The sequence below is a fragment of the Theropithecus gelada genome, chromosome 20, assembly GCF_003255815.1.
Source record: "Theropithecus gelada isolate Dixy chromosome 20, Tgel_1.0, whole genome shotgun sequence".
Classification (NCBI taxonomy): domain Eukaryota; kingdom Metazoa; phylum Chordata; class Mammalia; order Primates; family Cercopithecidae; genus Theropithecus; species Theropithecus gelada.
The window spans coordinates 25,440,196-25,458,299 of NC_037688.1; the positions used below are offsets into that span (position 1 = coordinate 25,440,196).

An 18,104-nucleotide genomic window follows, 5' to 3' on the forward strand; every position below is an offset into this window, starting at 1 on the left:
AGTTGGAGACCAGCCTGACAAACATGGTGAAACCCCATCTCTACTAAAAATACAAAAATTCGGGCCGGGCGCGGTGGCTCAAGCCTGTAATCCCAGCACTTTGGGAGGCTGAGACGGGCGGATCATGAGGTCAGGAGATCGAGACCATCCTGGTTAACCCGGTGAAACCCCGTCTCTACTAAAAAATACAAAAAAAACCTAGCCGGGCGAGGTGGCAGGCGCCTGTAGTCCCAGCTACTCGGGAGGCTGAGGCAGGAGAATGGCGTAAACCCGGCAGGCGGAGCTTGCAGTGAGCTGAGATTCGGCCATTGCACTCCAGCCTGGGTGACAGAGCGAGACTCCGCCTAAAAAAAAAAAAAAAAAAATACAAAAATTCGCTGGGTGTGGTGGCACGTGCCTAATTCCAGCTACTTGGAAGGCTGAGGCAGAAGAATTGCTTGAACCCGGGAGGCAGAGGTTGCAGTGAACCAAGATCTCTCCACTGCACTCCAGCCTGGGCAACAAGACCGAAACTCTGTCTCTAATAATAATAATAATTAGCCTGGGCATGATGGTGGGCGCCTGTAATCCCAGCTACTCAGGAGACTGAGGGAGGAGAATCGCTGGAACCTGGGAGGCAGAGGCTGCAGTGAGCCAAGATTGTGCCACTGCACTCCAGCCTGGACCACAGAGCAAGACTGTGTCTCAAAACAAACAAACAAACAAACCAAGTATGTCTCTTCAATCGGGAAGGCAGCAGGAACTCTCTGTGCAGCATCTTCTCCAGCTGATTCCTCCCTGTCACCCTTAGCTGTCTTTTCACCTCCACCTTGCTGAGCTACGGGCAGGGTAGACTGCTGATCCTTACCGCTTAAGTGGAGTTTAGATTGTAATAGAAGAAAAAAAAATGCAGCCTCTTCCTGTGAACCTTCCAGAATCTAGGTCCTGGTCTTTTAGAGGGCAACAGGCTAGCAGGCCCTACCCCATGACTGTCTGACCCCTCTCAGCCCTGGAGACACTAGCTTATCTCTCTCTCTGGCTGCCCCTCCCAAACTCTGTCCAGCTTGGGGAGAAGGCAGACACAGGAAGACCCCCCATGTACCTGGAGGACCCACTCCGGCCCTCTATGAAATGCTTGGGGTTCAGGACTCAGCCCCAGGCTGCCACCCTGAAGGCCCCAGGTACACACCCTCACCTTCAGCCCTGACCTCACCACTGCCGGCAAGGAAGGGCACTGGACCCATCAGGCTTTTTTTTTTTTTTTTTCAGACAGGACCTGGCTTTGTCACCCAGACTGGAGTATAGTTGTGCAATCTCCGCTCACTACAACCTCTGCCTCCCAAGCTCAAGCGATCCTCCCACCTCAGCCTCCCAAGTAGCTAGGATTACAGACACACGCCATCACACCGGCTAAGTTTTAATTTTTTTTTTTTTTTTTTTTTGTAGAGACAGGGTCTCCCTGTGTTGGCCAGCTTGGTCTCGAACTCCTTGGCTCAAACGTTCCTCCCGCCTCGGCCTTCCAGGGTGCTGGGATTACAGGCGTGAGCCACCGTGCCTGGCCCCATCTGGCATTTTTTCCCACCTATTCAAAATCTCTTGGATCTGTAACACGGTCACGGACTCCAGGTTCGGAGCAACGGGCAGGACCCCCGGTGTTGACAGATATCGGGCGCTCCTTGCTGAACAGTGCCCCTTCTGCCAGGCGCCTCGTCCACCTCCGCAGCCTGGGCTCTGGAGGGGACCAGCCTGGGTGGGCCGCGGGGATCCCCGGGCAGGCAGCGTCCCCTGGTGTTCGCGGCAGGGACTGCGGGGCGGGGTGGAAGCAGGGGGCGAGGACCAGCTGGAGGCCCGCCACACGCGCCACCCTCCTGGCCACGCCACTCCCCACCGCGACGTCTACCCTGGCGGAGAAGCTCCTGGGCGACAGGGTGGGAGGGCAGGTGGGACTCGGCCCCCCTCCCACAACCCCGCTCCCTGGTGAGCTCTAGGGCCGCGAGGCTGGGGCGGGGAGGGGCCGGGCCGGGGGCGGCCTGGCAGGAAGCGGCGCGCACCTTCCGCCGCCGGGGGAGCAGGTGGCTGCCGTGCGGGTCGGGGCCCCTGGCTTCCTGTGTGCGCGCTCGTCCGCTGCTGTTTCCCGCCGGAGCTCGTTGGGCCTCCCGGGCCCACCCTGCCCATGGCCCAGACCCCCGACGGCATCTCCTGTGAGCTGCGAGGTAAGCGCTGGCTCTTCCCGCCTTCTTGGCTGGGAGGAAGTAGTGCAGCCCCAAAATCAGAGGCCCACCCAGCGCCCCGGAGGGCCCGGTCAGAGGTTCTCTCTGCTCCCCAGGAGGGCGGGCGCCCCAGATCCTCTCCCTTCCTTCCTCGCTGGCTGCAGATTAGCCCCAGGGCCCCAGCCTGGCACAGACTGCGGGCACCAGTGGCTTATGTGCAAGGACCGAAGTCATCCAGCAGGCTGCCCTTCCACAGGCGAGATCACCAGGTTCCTGTGGCCCAAAGAGGTGGAGCTGCTGCTGAAAACCTGGCTACCCGGGGAGGGTGCTGTGCAAAACCATGTCCTGGTATGGGGCAGGGGACAGAGCCGGGGAGGCAGCTGTGGCCCCACAGAAAGAGCCTCTTGTTCTGCCCAGGGTATCAGACTGTCTTTCCCCAGGCGCTGCTACGATGGAGAGCCTACCTGCTACACACCACCTGCCTCCCGCTGAGGGTGAGTCCCAGGGCCTGGCCACACCTCCCACCCTCCAGCAGCTACCTCGGCAAGGGGCTGCATCTGCGGTCCTTCTTGGCCTTGTGGGCCCTGACTTTGCACCAGCAGTCGGCTCCCGGCAGCCAACAGGAGTGGAGTCCAGGCAGGTCTGGTTCTGCTCCAGGCTGCCCAAAGGACTGGGCTTCCATGAAGGCGGGGTTTGGGGCTTGGTCCCAGCTGATCTAGGTGCTTCCTAGGTGGACTGCACATTCAGCTACCTGGAGGTCCAGGCCATGGCGCTGCAGGAGACACCCCCTCAGGTGAGACATCTAGTACCCCACCTGGGCCTGCAGCCTGGTCTTCATGCTATCACCATCACCTGCGCCCATGCGTGGAGCCGAGGCCCAGTAGTCCCCCTTCCCTAGGTCACCTTTGAGCTGGAGTCCCTGCGTGAGTTGGTCCTGGAGTTTCCTGGTGTGGCCGCCCTGGAACAGCTGGCCCAGCATGTGGCTGCAGCCATCAAGAAGGTCTTCCCTCGCTCGACCCTTGGGTGAGGCCTGGCAAATTTGAGGGGCTGACAGGGGAGGAAGGAGGAGGGAGTGCATGAGAAGGGCTGCTTCCCATCCCAGAGGCTGGAAGTCGCTTGCCTCCTTCTGCTTAACCCCCTACCAGGAAGCTATTCCGGAGGCCCACACCTGCCTCCATGCTGGCTCGGCTGGAGAGAAGCAGCCCCTTGGAGTCCACTGGCCCCTGCAGCCCCTGTGGTAAGGGCAAAGGCAGGACCACAGGCCTTCCAGCCTGCCCCAACTCTGCCTCCCTAGACCCGCAAGATGGCGGGGGGGGCCACACTGAACAGAGCCATTCAGGTCACAGCCACCACCTAGCCTGTGGGTCTGGTCTTCCTCCATTGCTGACCTTTTGTCTCTCTCCTTCCCCCCATTGCACCCCTGTCCCCTCCCCAGGTGGCTTCCTGGAGACATATGAGGCTCTGTGTGACTACAATGGCTTCCCTTTCCGAGAGGAGATTCAGTGGGTGAGGGTAGGGCCCTTTTGGAGGGCTCTGGAGACATCTGGTCCCCCATGTGTGCTGAGCCCCTCCCTGCCCCTTGTGGTCCCAAGCAAATTGTAAGCATCTCCTTCTTGCCCAGGACGTGGACACCATCTACCATCGCCAGGGCTGCCGCCATTTCAGCCTGGGAGACTTCAGCCACCTCGGCAGTCGGTGTGCAGCCTGCCAGGATGGGAGAGGAGGAAGATCCCGGGGCCCATATCCCTAGGCCTCATCTTCTCCATGGAGGGGCTGCTGGGCCTGGGACCTGGCTGGAGGGCCCTGAGCTCTGCCTCTCTTTCCACCCTCCCACCAGGGACCTGGCCTTGAGTGTGGCTGCCCTATCCTACAACCTGTGGTTCCGGTGCCTCTCCTGTGTTGACATGAAACTGGTGAGGGGGTGGGGGGTAAGGGCAGGGAGGGGCCAAGGGTGTGAGCCAGAGTGCAACCCGCTGAGGGCCAGGGTGCAGCCTGTGAGCCGCCACCCTCTGCTTTTCAGAGCCTTGAGGTCTCAGAACAGATTCTACACATGATGAGTCAGTCATCGCACCTGGAGGAGCTGGTGCTGGAGACCTGCGGCCTGAGGGGGTGAGGGGACAGGGCAGGGCTTGGAGAGGAGAGTCTGGGGGCTTGGGATTGGGGGCTAGTGGACTGGAAGGGGTTGGCAAGCCAGGGGCAGAATCTCATGCCTGGGGTCTGGTCCCCAGAGACTTTGTCCGACGACTGGCCCAGGCTCTGGCGGGACACTCGAGCTCTGGGTTGCGGGAGCTCAGCCTGGCAGGGAACCTGCTGGATGACCGAGGTATGGATGAGCCTGGGGACCGCAGGGGCGGGCAGCAGGAGGAGGTGAGACCCACATGGCTGGTCCCACCCCCTAGGCATGGCTGCACTCAGCAGACACCTCGAGTGTTGTCCAGGAGCCCTGAGGAGACTCAGCCTCGCCCAGACAGGGTTGACTCCGCGAGGTAGGCTGGATGAGGGAGGGGGTGAGGGGAGGGGGGTGGGGGTCTGCCCAACTGCTGAGCCACCCCACCCCACCACCAGGAATGAGGGCTCTGGGCCGGGCACTGGCCACCAATGCTGCCTTCGACTCCGCCCTGACCCACCTGGACCTTTCCGGGAATCCCGGGGCGCTGGGGTCCTCCGAGGACAGTGGGGTAAGTGACTGTCTTCAGGGTGGGATCCTGGGGTTGCTCAGAAGCCCTGGGAGGCCATCCCCGACTCCATCCCACCCCTGTCCTCCCGCCAGGGCCTCTATAGCTTCCTGAGCCGTCCTAACGTGCTGTCGTTCCTGAATCTCGCAGGCACCGACACCGCCCTGGACACTGTGAGGGGGTGCTCCGTGGGGGGATGGATGACCGACAGGGCGGACTGGAGGGCAGGACAGGGAGGGCTCGGTCCCCCAGCGGGTGCAGCCAACAGCCTCCCCCCGCAGCTCTTCGCAGCGCTGTCCCGAGGCTGCTGCACCAGCCTTACCCACCTCGACGCTTCGAGGAACGTCTTCTCCCGCACGTAAGGGGGACCTTTCCGGGCTGGGGGAGGCAGCTGGAAGCCGCCTCCTTGCGCCCCCAGGCCCACCTTCCCACTTCCCCCAGGAAGTCCCGCGCTGCGCCGGCCGCGCTGCAGCTCTTCCTCAGCCGCGCGCGGACGCTGCGGCACCTGGGCCTGGCGGGCTGCAAGCTGCCGCCGGACGCGCTCAGGTCAGTGTGACCCCGGCCACGCCCCGCGGGCGCTCCAACCCTGCCCTGGCCTTCGCCCCTCCCCGCTCCTGCTCCGGTCGCTCCCACAACCTCCCCCAGATCCTGGCCCTGCCTCCTTCGTTCGCACCCTGGAGCCCCCTGTCCCAGCTCCCGCCACCCCCTGTAACGTCCCCTCCCAGGGCTCTTTTGGATGGCCTCGCGCTCAACACGCACCTCCGCGACCTGCACCTGGACCTCAGCGCTTGCGAGGTGAGCGCCGGCCCCTAGAGAACACACATTGGGAGTGGCGCTGGAGGCGGGAGGGCAGGGCCGTGGGCCGCCTACCCCTCGCCACTCGCGACCTGAGTGGGTCCCATCTCCTACCTCCCACATCCAGCTGCGCTCGGCCGGCGCCCAGGTGATACAAGACTTAGTGTGTGACGCAGGCGCTGTGAGCTCCCTGGATCTGGCGGATAACGGTGAGGCTGCACGGGAGCCCATCCTCGCATCATCCACTCGATTCCCAGTCCCCACCCTATCCTTGCAACTTCGCCTCGTGCGTGACCCGAGTCACCCCCAGGCTTCGGCTCGGACATGGTGACTCTGGTGCTGGCCATCGGGAGAAGCCGGTCCCTGAGACATGTGGCGCTTGGAAGGAACTTCAACGTCCGGTGCAAGTGAGCCCCCACCCTACTCCTGGGCCTCCCAGACAACACCCTACCACCCCTGTCCCCCACAACTGCGGCCCCTGCCCACAGGGAGACCCTGGACGACGTCCTGCACCGGATTGTCCAGCTCATGCAGGACGACGACTGTGTGAGTTCACGGGACCTTGCAGGGTCCTCGGGCAATTAGACCCCTTTGGTCCTCCCTTCTCTTGTTCCCTCAGACCCTGTGACCTGCCCTCACTGACCCCTGACTCCAGCCATCAATGGCTTTCTCTTAACCCCAGCCTCTTCAGTCTCTGTCGGTGGCTGAGTCTCGGCTGAAGCTGGGCGCCAGCGTCCTACTCCGGGCCCTAGCCACCAATCCTAACCTGACCGCGCTGGATATCAGCGGCAACGCCATGGGGGACGCGGGCGCCAAGTTGCTGGCCAAGGCGCTCCGGGTCAACTCCAGGCTCCGGTGGGCGGGGTCAGAGGGGTGGGACCAGCGGGCAGGGGGCGCGGTGGAGCGGAGGGTACCGAGCTAAGGGGCGGGACTGAATGAGGCGGAGCAAATGGAGCAGGTAGACGAGGCGAACGGACGAGGCCGAGGGTTGGGTGGGGCGTTGTGGAGCTCTGTCCCCGACTGAAGCCAGGCCTGGCCCAGGTCTGTGGTCTGGGACCGGAACCACACATCTGCTCTGGGTCTGCTGGACGTGGCACAGGCGCTGGAGCAGAACCACAGCCTGAAGGCCATGCCTCTGCCACTGAACGACGTGGCCCAGGCGCAGCGCAGCCGCCCTGAACTGACAGCACGTGCAGTCCATCAGGTGGGCGTCCCCCTCTTCCCTTGTCCTTCTCTGCACCCTGGCTCTGTCCCTCGGCATTTCTCAATACCCCTTACCCCTAGATCCAAGCCTGTCTCTTGAGGAACAACCGTGCAGACCCTGCCTCTTCTGACCACACGACCTGCCTTCAGCCACTCGGTCTGGTCTCAGACCCCTCAGAGCAGGTCAGTGTCCCCTCCCCAACCACGAGAGGTGGGGCATGAGGAGACCTGTGGCATCCGGGAGCCTCCATGAGTCAGAGGGTCTGACTTTCCTGGAGCCAGAGTGCCTGAACCCTGCTGTCCCAGACAAAGTCCCTCTCCTTGATCTGGAGACTGCTAAACACCCCTTAAATAGCTCTCCAATGACACCCTTGGTTGCGTAACGTTAAGCATGTAAACAGGGTGTCCTGTTAAAGAGGAATTTTTATGTCCTCCCTCAGTTTTCCCCCAATTGTAACCCCATCTCTGACCTCACATATTCAGAGCTCCCCTCTCCTCTCCATGGTGTGTCCAAACCCAGCTGCTCCTTCACTGTCTTCATCTCCCTCCACTACCTTATCTATTGGAGGTGTTTCCACCTCTCCATTCCCAAATACCTCTTCTTTCCTAAGCTGCAGAGCCCAAAGGTCTTAATCCAGACATCCTGCAGAGCTTCATGCTCTGCACTTCTCCAAGTGATGTCATCGTCTTCCACAAACCCTGTTCTCTACCCTGGAGCCCAATTCCACTGGTGCCCACAGCCACCCAGTGCTGTGGACAGAGGTTGGGGCATCCTTCCAGGTCTCTCCTGGTCACACTGGAGCCCTCATAGCCCTCCTTCGTCCTGCCTCTAGACCAACCTTCAAACGTGCCACTCTTTACCCCCACACCAATTATTCCCTTGCTCCTCCTGGTCCCTCCTCCAGGGCTACTCACTCTCTTTTCCACCCCTCTCCCAGTCTGTCCTCTGTGTGGACAGACTGAGCTTCTAAAGCACAGACATGATTTACAACTGCTTTCCTTCCTATTCTGGGCACTTAGGAAGTATATATAAAGTCCTTAAAATGAACCAAAGCAACAGATAGTTCCTTCCCTCCTTGAACAGATAGGGTTCCAAATTGGCTGGTCTAAGAGTGCCAGCTTCAGGACTTCCCTCTGTTAAAGAGCCTGGGAGGAAGGCAGGCAGGATCTGGGAGACTGGGAGGGAGCTAGGCTGAGACTGATCCCCATTCCCCCCCCAGGAAGTGAATGAATTGTGTCAGTCGGTGCAGGAGCATGTGGAGCTGCTGGGCTGTGGGGCTGGGCCCCAGGGTGAAGCCGCTGTGCGCCAGGCTGAGGATGCCATCCAAAATGCCAACTTCTCTCTCAGCGTGAGCACTCCGCCTCCTGCTACAAGGACCCTTCCCCTCTTAGTCAGCTGTCAGCTTGCAACTGCTTTTCCTCTTTGGCCCTCAGATTCTCCCCATTCTATATGAAGCTGGAAGCTCCCCAAGCCATCACTGGCAGCTTGGGCAGAAGCTGGAGGGCCTTCTGGGACAGGTGGGCGAGGTCTGCCGCCAGGACATCCAGGTGAGAGGGTACTCCTGCCCCAGCCCCACCTCCGTTCGCAGGTTTGACCCCCATCCTTTAGTTTTAACTATGATATCCCCTGACTCAATATTCTGTTGGAGTTGGAGCCTCAAGCCAGCAGCCTGGTGTCTGGACATATCCTCACCATGCTCTGACCTTTGTCCAGGACTTCACTCAGGCCACACTGGACACAGCAAGGAGCCTCTGCCCACAGATGCTGCAGGGATCCAGCTGGAGGGAGCAGCTAGAGGGGGTCCTGGCAGGCTCGAGGGGCCTCCCAGAGCTGCTCCCAGAGCAGCTGCTACAAGATGCCTTCACTAGGCTCAGGTAGGCTGGATGGGGCTGGGCTGGGCAAGGCTAAGCAAAGCCAGCCCATTAACCCCTGTCCTCTCCTGCCCTTAGGGATATGCGGCTATCAATCACAGGGACCTTGGCAGAGAGCATTGTCGCTCAGGCTTTGGCAGGCCTGAGTGCAGCCCGGGATCAGCTGGTGAGGGGGAGATGTGCACACACTTTCGTGCAAACACACACATGCAGTGACTTGGCCATCTCCCTTGCAGGGGCTCTGTAATGTCTTCTGGGGTCATGTAGCATAGGGCTATTTCAGGGTCCCCTTAGCACCAATGGGATCATGGCTGAGGCCCTACCTGCCATCTTTGGCTGCTTGGTATTGCAGGTGGAGAGTCTGGCTCATCAGGCCACAGTGACAATGCCCTCTGCCCTACCGGCACCAGACAGAGGTGAGCCCGGCCTCCTTGAGCCTGGGGAATTGGGAGGTCTTTTCTTCCCCGAGGAGGAGAAGGAAGAGGAGGAGGAGAAGGTAAGTAGTTTTAGCACACGGGGCATATAGCACTCCCAATCTTCCCATCTTGCTGTGGAGTGTGGAAGGTGAAAGGCAGTTCTTTTGGGGTCGTGCTCTCCTACCTCAGGCTGAGTTTGTGCCCTCCCCACCAGGATGACAGTCCTCCACAGAAATGGCCTGAGCTCAGCCACGGTCTTCACCTGGTTCCCTTCATTCAAAGTAAGTCAGGGCCTTGGGGAAGGGAGTTTACATGGGTGGGCTGAAGCTCCATTAGACTGGGGACCCGGGTACCTGGATGAATTCATTCAGCCTTGTCTGGGTACCCCCCAGCCCTTGACTGGGCCAGGCCAGGACCCCCGTGCAACTTGCAAAGCTGGGGTCTGCTGTGGTCAGCCCGGGGCGGGACCTGGGCAGACTAGGGACTGGACACCGGCTCGACTCGCCTCCCCCATGCCCCTTTCCCTACCCCCGGGACGCGCATGCTTGGCGGCGGCGCGGAGCCGCGCGCGCTCGGGGCCGCGCTCAGCACCACGGACAGCGGCGGCGGCGGGGGAGGGGCGGAGGGGCGGGGGGACGGGCGGCGTAGCCGGGCCCCTCCCCGCGCCCTGGGCGGGTCCCCCGCCGCCCTAGCGCCTCCGCCGCCACCTCCCCGGGCTCGGCGCTCGGTGCTCTTCTGGTGCTGTCCCCTCAGGTGCTGCTGAGGAAGCGGAGCCGGAGCCCGAGCTGGCGGCTCCGGGAGAAGATGCGGAGCCGCAGGCTGGGCCGTCTGCGCGCGGCTCTCCGAGCCCTGCCGCCCCCGGGCCCCCGGCCGCCCCACTGCCCCGCATGGACCTGCCACCGGCGGGGCAGCCCCTGCGCCATCCGACCCGGGCCCGGCCGCGGCCGCGCCGCCAGCACCACCACCGCCCGCCGCCGGGGGGCCCCCAGGTGAGCACCCTTCCCCCACTCCGGAGCGCGTGTAATTGGGGATCGCAGGTGGCCCGGCCGCTCCTCATGGGTGGTGGCGGTCAAGGAGAGGGGTTGGTAGGGGCCCAAGGCCACCTGGTCGTGCGGCTGCGGTCACATCCTGGCTTCTTCCTGGTCACCCCGCACCCCAGGCCATGCCTGTGCGGGACCATGGGTGTGCGGGTTCCGTTCGGGGTGTGCCTGGGTGTGGGACTCCGCCTCGGGGCGGCCCGCGGCCTCCGTGGCTGCGCGAGAGAGGGTGTCCGTCCTCCCTCCGTCCCCCGGGGCTGCTGAGAGATGCTGGGCACCGGGTAGCCGGGCCGCGGGGCCAAGCCTGCGTCTGCTGCGCGTCCAGCGGCGGCGCGTGTGGGGAGATGCGTGTGTGGGCTGCAAGCCCGCGGGGGCAGCGGGCACTGGCGGAGGGCGGGGAGGAGCTGGCTTGAGGCCCCCCAGAGGGTCTGACGCAGCAGCCGGCGCCACTGAGCCGGCAGCAGGCCGGGTGGAGTGGGGGTGGGGTGGGGGACACTGCAGGGAACTGTTCGCAGCAGAGCTGGTGGCAAGTGGGAATGGGTGACCCCGGGGGCACGTGGGGGCTAGGTTTGCTGGTGACCGGGTGGCTCAGGCATGTAGGATACTCTGTGGGACAAGGACGGGTGTGGACTGGGTGTGCGGGAGCCAGCAGCGGGTGAGGAGTGTGTGAAATCTGGCGTCTCTGTCCAGCAGCAGGACAGTAGGAGGCTGGTATCAGCAGCCCCTAGGGTCACCCCAGTCTGGAATCCTGGAGTTACTCAGTCCAGGCTGCCGGCCAGGGGCGGGGGAGAAGCCAGAGTTGCACTCAGCCCTGACCCCTGACCCCATGATGCCCCCCAGGTGCCCCCAGCCTTGCCGCAGGAAGGGAATGGGCTCAGTGCCCGCGTGGACGAGGGCGTGGAGGAATTCTTCTCTAAAAGGCTGATCCAGCAGGATCGCCTGTGAGTGAGGGGCATCTGCTGGGGGTGGCAGAGGGTGGGATGCCTGATGGGCTTTCTCACTCACTGCTGGGTGTCCCCACAGCTGGGCCCCCGAGGAGGACCCGGCCACTGAGGGGGGTGCCACTCCTGTCCCCCGTACACTGCGAAAGAAGCTGGGCACCCTCTTTGCCTTCAAGAAGCCTCGTTCAACGCGGGGTCCACGACCTGATCTAGAGACCAGCCCTGGGGCAGCTCCCCGAACCCGAAAAACTACCTTTGGCGACCTACTGCGGCCGCCAACCCGTCCCAGCCGTGGTGAGGAGCCTGGTGGGGCTGAGGGGGACACCAGCAGCCCTGACCCTGCCCGCAGGAGCCGACCTCGGTACACAAGAGATAGCAAGGCCTACTCGATGATACTGCTGCCTGCTGAGGAGGAGGCAACGCTGGGTGCCAGACCCGACAAGGTGAGGCTTGCTGATGGCAGGGCTAAGGCACTTCTGGGACCCAGGGCATGGACTCTCTCCAACCCGAGCATCTCTGTCCCTAGAGGCGGCCCCTGGAGCGGGGAGAAACAGAGCTGGCTCCATCCTTTGAACAGCGGGTACAAGTAATGCTGCAGAGGATAGGCGTCAGCCGAGGCAGCGGGGGTGCCGAAGGCAAGAGGAAGCAAGTGAGTTGGGGGCACATGACCGTGAAGTGAGAGGGCAGGTGGCATGCTGTGGGTGACATATGTGACCAAGATGGAGGAGACTCATGACAGATAGGTCTAATTGTCAGTTCTACTCCGTCCTCCTCAAAGTGGTTACAGAATCGACCTTTCTTCCCTCTTGGCTTCTCGACCCAGGCACAGGCCACCAGTATCTCCTCTTCAGACCTGAGAAAGTCTTTTCTCTGCAGGTCTAACAGAAATCTAAGGCCTGGGCCGGGTGCCGTGGCTCACGCCTGTATTCCCAGCACTTTGGGAGGCTGAGGCAGGTGGATTACCTGAGGTCAGGAGTTAAAGAGACCAACCTGGCCAACATGGTGAAACCCTGTCTCTACTAAAAATACAAAAATTAGCCGGGTGTGGCGGTGGGCACCTGTAGTCCCAGCTACTTGGGAGGCTGAGGCACGAGAATTGCTTCAACCTGGGAGACAGGGCAGTGAGCCTAGATCGTGCCACTGCACTCTAGCCTGGACAACAAGAGTGAGACTCCATCTCAATTAAAAAAAAAAAGAAAGAAAAAGAAAAAAATCTGACCCTGTCACCTGTACTTGAAATAGCAAGTCCTCCAGGGGCTTCTTCTCAAGACACTGTTCAGACTTCACACCCTGCTTGGGGGCCCTGTGGGGTCTTGGCCCTGGCCACCTTAAAACCTCACTGCTTTCCTCCCCTAGGTGCAAATCAGAACCTCCACACACATCCCTGGGTGGTCTGGATGTCCTCCCTGCCTCGCTTCCAGTCTCTAATTGTGGGTTACACCAGGTCCCTCCTCAGCCATCCCTGCATTGCCCATGGTTCTTCCCTGACTCTCCTCTGTGGCCACCCTGCTAATGTCACTCTCATCACAATCCCAAAGAACCCCAGTCCTCCATACCATTCAATATCTTTTTTTTTTATTTTTTTTTGAGGCGGAGTCTCGCTCTGTTGCCCAGGCTGGAGTGCAGTGGCCGGATCTCAGCTCACTGCAGGCTCCGCCTCCCAGGTTCACGCCATTCTCCTGCCTCAGCCTCCCGAGTAGCTGGGACTACAGGTGCCCGCCACCTCGCCCGGCTAGTTTTTTGTATTTCTTAGTAGAGACGGGGTTTCACAGTGTTAGCCAGGATGGTCTCCATCTCCTGACCTCGTGATCCGCCCTTCTCGGCCTCCCAAAGTGCTGGGATTACAGGCTTGAGTCACCGCGCCCGGCCCCATTCAATATCTTAAAACAAAACAAAACAAAGCAAAGCATGAAGTTGGCCTGAATTTAGAAACATTGAAGTGTGCGAAGAGTTCTAAGAGGGCTGGACTGGGTTTGCCATGTTCTTGTCCAGTCCATGGTGGGTATTCAGTGGCTGGATTATAAGAACAATAATGAACAAAAGGCTAGGGTTTGGGGCCAGGGCAGGGCTGGAATCTGATTGCCCTGTTTCCTACAGAGCAAAGATGGCGAAATCAAGAAAGCTGGCTCAGATGGTAAGTGGGAGCCTGGGGTGTGGCAGCACATTCGCTGGGAGGTGTCCTTACAGACAGCCCCCAAGGCACTTGCTCTCCTGGGGGAGGAAGGGGAGAGGCCAGGTTTTTATTCCCCTCGCCTCCAAGGTCTGGTACCTGAGTCCCCAGCTCCGCCTTGCAGGTGACATTATGGACAGTTCCACGGAGGCCCCTCCCATCTCGATCAAGTCCCGCACCCACTCTGTGTCTGCTGGTGAGTGACGGCCACTGTGTGTGTTGGTAGGGGGAGCAGGGACAGGCAGGAGCAGGGTCAGACCGTTGTTCAGACCTATCTCCAAGACCTGACCAGGTCTTGGCTGACACCCTTCTCCCCACAGACCCCTCCTGCAGACCTTGCCCAGGGAGCCAGGGGCCCGAGTCTGCCACCTGGAAGACACTGGGGCAGCAGTTGAATGCAGAGCTCAGGAGCCGTGGTTGGGGCCAACAGGATGGTCCAGGCCCTCCCTCTCCTGGTCAAAGCCCAAGTCCCTGCAGAACCAGCCCCTCCCGAGACAGCCTGGGCCTCCCAGAGGACCCTTGCTTGGGCCCTAGGAATGAAGGTAGGCAGGCACCCGATTCCCCATCCCAATCCTGGGTTGGGTGCTGGAAGAGTTCCTGCTGGGAACTCGGCTCCTCTAAGGACCCTGAGGGTGGGAGGCAAGGGCTGGAGTGGGGACAGCTGTTGGAACACCCCTGATTCCCTGGCCTCCCTCAGATGGCCAGCTGAGGCCGAGGCCTCTCTTGGCAGGGCGGCGAGCAGTGTCTGTGCATGAGGACCAGCTCCAGGCCCCTGCTGGTGAGGGGAGACACCTCCACGTGTGCTTGAATGCAGGAGATGCGGGAGGGTGGGCTTCTGGGGCTCCCTTCATGGCTTTGGTCCTTGGAGGGAGCCACCAGTGTGTGAGGGCTCAAGAAATCAGGGAGCCAGAAGGCCAGGTGCAAGGGTTTGACAATAAGCCCTTTCAACTAGCACTGGCTCCATGTCCTGAAGAGCAGCCTCTGTCAAGGGTGAGGACGCAGGGATGAGGGATGCTCTGAAGGCAGCAGTGTGTGTGAGCGCATACTTACATGCACTGGAGGTGGAAGAGAGGGGCAGAGGATGGATAGACCCCGAGCCTTAGCACTGACTCCGAGCCTTAGCACCCACCCCAAGCCTTTCTGTGTCCCTTAGAACGGCCCCTGCGGCTGCAGCGCTCCCCGGTCCTCAAACGCAGGCCAAAACTTGAGGCACCTCCATCCCCAAGCCTAGGTAAGAGGGGGTCCAGGCCAGCTGGGAGGGTGGCAGGACTGCTTAGCCCAGCCCTGAACTTTCCTCTCTCCCCCTCCCTCTCCTCACAGGATCTGGCCTTGGAATGGAGCATCTGCCCCCACAGCCCACAGAGCCCTCCAGCCCTGAGCGGAGCCCACCCTCCCCAGCCACAGACCAAAGAGGCGGCGGCCCCAGTCCCTGATCCTCTCCTCTCCTGCCGCATGAGATTATTTTATTAAAAAACTCAAAGGAAGCAGAGTGTGGAGCGGTATCTGTCCTGCGTGACCTCTCACATTGGAGTTGGCTCAGACTCTGGATCCATCAGAAAGTGCAAGGCCCAGGCCATGAGCTGGGGAGGAAGCCTGGAAAGAAACCATGGCTGCAGGTCAATGGAGCCTGGGACTAGTGACCAAGAGTGGGGGCAGACCCAGGAACTCACCTGGCAGCTTGGACCCGAGCACAGAGGGACGTGCAGGGTGGCTCATACTCATATTGGAAGGCAGAACCATCACGATGCCTTTTTGGGGGTTCCTGAAAGGGGTATGGTGTCTGGGGAAGAGCTAACAAGGACCCCAACCCCATCCAAGGCTACCCATGCTCCCTCCCAGCTCCACCTCAGGCCTTCCTCATTCCACCCTCCAGCTGCAGAGGGGCTACACTCACCCAGACACGGCAGGGCTCCTGGGCTCCTTTGGTAGCTCCGGTCCTGGGAGAAGGCCGCTGATTCTTGCAGGGCAACCCTACAAACTCCTTGAACTCCAGGCTAGGTTTCTGGGGCCTGGTCACAAGAGCCTGGTGTGGACTGGGGACATGGCCACGGGGTGAGAGATTGGGAGTGCAGCTCTGGAGTGGGGAGCTGGGGGTTTGGCTGGGGTGTGGGGACCTGGGGATCAGGGGGGCAGGGGCTGAGCAGATGGCTGGTGGGGGCTGGGAGCTGCTCCTCTGCCCTGGGTCTGGAGCAGCCAAGGACAGGGCAGGCAGAAGGCTGATGCTGGTACCACTTTCCTCGGATGACATGTGGCCGGGTAAGGCTGGGGTTCCTGAGGAGGAGGGGACTCATTGTAGGCAGAGCCCTCTCCGCTTAGAGCAGCTGAGTGGCCTGTGAGCTCAGACAGGACTGCAGGGACCGTGTTCATCCCCCACCCGCCGTGCAACTTTAACAGCATCCCGCGCAGCCCGGGAACCTGACAGATGGCAGTGAGTGCCTGTGACCTGTGCATCACCTCACCTGAGGAACTGGGTGAGGAAGGAGAGGCTATGAGGGTCAGAGATAGGTCCTGCAGAGCCGGGTCTGGTGGGGGCAGCTCAGGGCCTGGGGGGTTCAGGAAGGCTTATCAGCACTGTGGACCTGGGCCCCAGGTATCCCCCCAACCTCTCCAGTCCCCCTTACCCTGTGTCCTCTGACAGGGGCCTAGAGAGCTCAGAATTAGCTGGTCATTCTCAGAGATGCATAGCATTGAGCTGGGGACAGTGTACACAGCTTCTCCCTGTGGGACATAAACTCTGTAGGACAGGCCCATTTACTCTCATGTCCTGTGGGACATGACCCTTGCCCAACTCCTCACCCTGACATCTCCCAAGAAAAGCCCCAGACTGACCGTGGCCTTGCATCGTGAGGCAGCCCAGTGGGTGAGCGGGGGTGCTGTGCAAGGGCCCTCCAGCGTCAGGCAGCTTTCAGCCAGGCACACCAGCGCCCCCTGATGCTCCTGATCCTCCCGCATTTCATCCAGAAGCTGGGACAGTGATAGGCCTGGGGACAGGGGACCATGGGATGAATCAAGGCTTAAAGGAGAGGACCGGGAGGGGAAGTGGGAGGAGAGCTTATTGAGGAAGCGGGAGTTTAAGGCTGGAGAGGTCACTGCACAGGGTGTTAGGACGGCTGGCCAAGCCCTACAGTACCTGCATTGGACGAGGTGGACTCTGAAAGGTGCTCCCTACAGGAAGAGAGTGGCCAGGACTCAGGAACCATGCTGAAGCCTGTCTTCCCAGATACACCAACCCCTCACCAAACCACACGTGGCCCCCGAGCCCAACCCCAGACTCACTCAAGGCAGTCATAGAGCTTTTTCTGAACATCTAAGTCTTGGTTGCTAAGAAAAAGATAAGGGTAGTTAATGGGGGCCCAAGCCCTCCTACCCTAAAGGCTTCTGCCAGCGCCGGCCAGGCTGGGGTGGGGAGAGCTGCTGGAGGGCGAAGGCATCACTTACCAACCAGGCACCCGCAGCCGGGGCTGCTCCGTGGGCAGCAGGCTGAAGCGGTCCACCTGGAGATAGAACTCTGCGGGCTGGAGGAGTTCGGGGGGAAGGCGAGGTCTCAGGAATCGTCACGAAGAGTCATGCCCGGTAACCCGCCCAAGGCAGTCTCACCACTCACCGCGCCGCCCTCAGCGACCTGGATATGAACCCCGCAGTACTGCAGCAGCAGCAGCCGGCCCTCTGTCCCGCGGAAGCCGAACTCCTTCTCCTCCCTGCGGCGAGCAGCACCCTCACTGCCGGGCCCACCGGAACACAAGGCCCGCCCACCTCGCGCTCTCCTGCGGGACTCCGACCTCCGGAGCCGCGCGGGGCCTCTCACCAGTCCGAGGTGTCCAGGGCCTCCCGCGTCACCAGGCATCGGACACTGTAGGTCCCGTCAGACACAAGCAGCGTGGCCCCGACGTCGGACGCATCAGGGGCGTGGGATGGGCCCGCGGCCGCGGCCTCGGCCTCCTGTAGTACCTGACGGCGGCGAGCGGCGTCAATCCCACCACCCCGGGCCTCAGCCTCGGTCTCCGGGCCCTGAGTGGGGGCTCACCTCGAGCAGCTGCCCGGCTCGTGGACTGGAGAGTGTCTCCGACCCCAGAATCAGCTCTCGAATCCAGGGCCGTAGGACCAGCCTTCCTGAACCTGCCATCCCAGCGGCTGCACCTAGCGGAGGCAAACCGCCCGGGTTTCCCGCGGGCGCCGAGGCCCCGCCTCTCCTCGGAAGAGGAAGCGCCTTCGGCTGGGCGGGACCTGAGGAGGAGGCCCCGCCCACGTACACCCCGCGCCTGCGCAGGAGAGCGTCCTGTTCGGGAGGTTACGTGGAGACTCCCGCTGGTCCTCCGGATGCTGGCCCGTTTACTCTCATCGCGGCGTCACTCCGACAGCGGCCCGGCGTTTCGGCCGTTCGTCAAGATGCCTGTGGTACCGAGAGGGAACAGAACAAGAGCTGGTCCGGTCTCTGGAGAGGGATCCAGGGCAGGGGCCTGCGGCCGAGTGCCGTCCGTTAAGTTGACTCGAAACCATTTCAGCGCCGTGTGACCCCCGAGGGGTTCAGCACATATTTATTATGACTCAGTTTCCTCATCTACACAATGCACGGCCTTGTAAGGCCAGTGGAAATAAGAGCACACACACAACGTCCAATAAATGGTACTTCCTTGGCCCTCCCCTCGGATTGGCCGAGCTCTCCTCGCCAGACTCCGGGGGCGCGTGGACCTTAGCGTGATGACGCAAGAGCGGAGGAAGGTTCCTCTCCACCCCCGGATCCGTTTCCTAGGAAACGTGGACTCCGCGTTCCACTCTGCTTCGCTGCCCCCTTGACGTCAGGCTCCG

At 61.5% G+C, this 18,104-nt stretch overlaps 2 protein-coding genes across 4 annotated transcripts; one reads left to right on the plus strand and one right to left on the minus strand.

Moving 5' to 3' along the window:
- Positions 1-1,844: 1,844 nt before the first annotated feature.
- Positions 1,845-14,782, plus strand: CARMIL2 (capping protein regulator and myosin 1 linker 2). 2 transcript variants are annotated; one of them, XM_025370206.1, is made up of 38 exons: positions 1,845-2,192; positions 2,446-2,537; positions 2,630-2,683; positions 2,920-2,982; positions 3,088-3,212; positions 3,335-3,426; positions 3,625-3,695; positions 3,811-3,884; positions 4,027-4,102; positions 4,210-4,298; positions 4,418-4,512; positions 4,589-4,675; positions 4,755-4,867; positions 4,960-5,222; positions 5,306-5,410; positions 5,590-5,659; positions 5,787-5,868; positions 5,970-6,066; positions 6,148-6,205; positions 6,342-6,514; positions 6,701-6,863; positions 6,944-7,045; positions 8,083-8,211; positions 8,297-8,410; positions 8,577-8,737; positions 8,813-8,900; positions 9,087-9,230; positions 9,365-9,431; positions 9,904-10,139; positions 11,028-11,128; positions 11,211-11,571; positions 11,655-11,777; positions 13,226-13,262; positions 13,423-13,494; positions 13,619-13,840; positions 13,996-14,076; positions 14,452-14,529; positions 14,619-14,782. In XM_025370206.1, the coding sequence occupies exons 1-38, from the start codon at positions 2,153-2,155 to the stop codon at positions 14,729-14,731; spliced, it is 4,311 nt and encodes a 1,436-aa protein (XP_025225991.1). In that variant the 5' UTR covers positions 1,845-2,152; the 3' UTR covers positions 14,732-14,782. The 2 variants fall into 2 exon arrangements, with proteins under 2 accessions (XP_025225991.1, XP_025225992.1); XM_025370207.1 differs by lacking the exon at positions 13,996-14,076 and having other exon boundaries at positions 4,960-5,037; positions 5,146-5,222.
- ACD (ACD, shelterin complex subunit and telomerase recruitment factor) lies at positions 14,725-17,997 on the minus strand. 2 transcript variants are annotated; one of them, XM_025370245.1, is made up of 12 exons: positions 17,323-17,997; positions 17,104-17,246; positions 16,903-16,996; positions 16,737-16,813; positions 16,575-16,619; positions 16,429-16,463; positions 16,128-16,279; positions 15,920-16,016; positions 15,758-15,841; positions 15,193-15,569; positions 14,969-15,060; positions 14,725-14,891 (listed from the first exon to the last, which is right to left on the minus strand). In XM_025370245.1, the coding sequence occupies exons 1-12, from the start codon at positions 17,419-17,421 to the stop codon at positions 14,819-14,821; spliced, it is 1,368 nt and encodes a 455-aa protein (XP_025226030.1). In that variant the 5' UTR covers positions 17,422-17,997; the 3' UTR covers positions 14,725-14,818. The 2 variants fall into 2 exon arrangements, with proteins under 2 accessions (XP_025226030.1, XP_025226031.1); XM_025370246.1 differs by having other exon boundaries at positions 14,742-14,891; positions 17,104-17,237.
- Between the last annotated feature and the right edge of the window lie 107 nt (positions 17,998-18,104).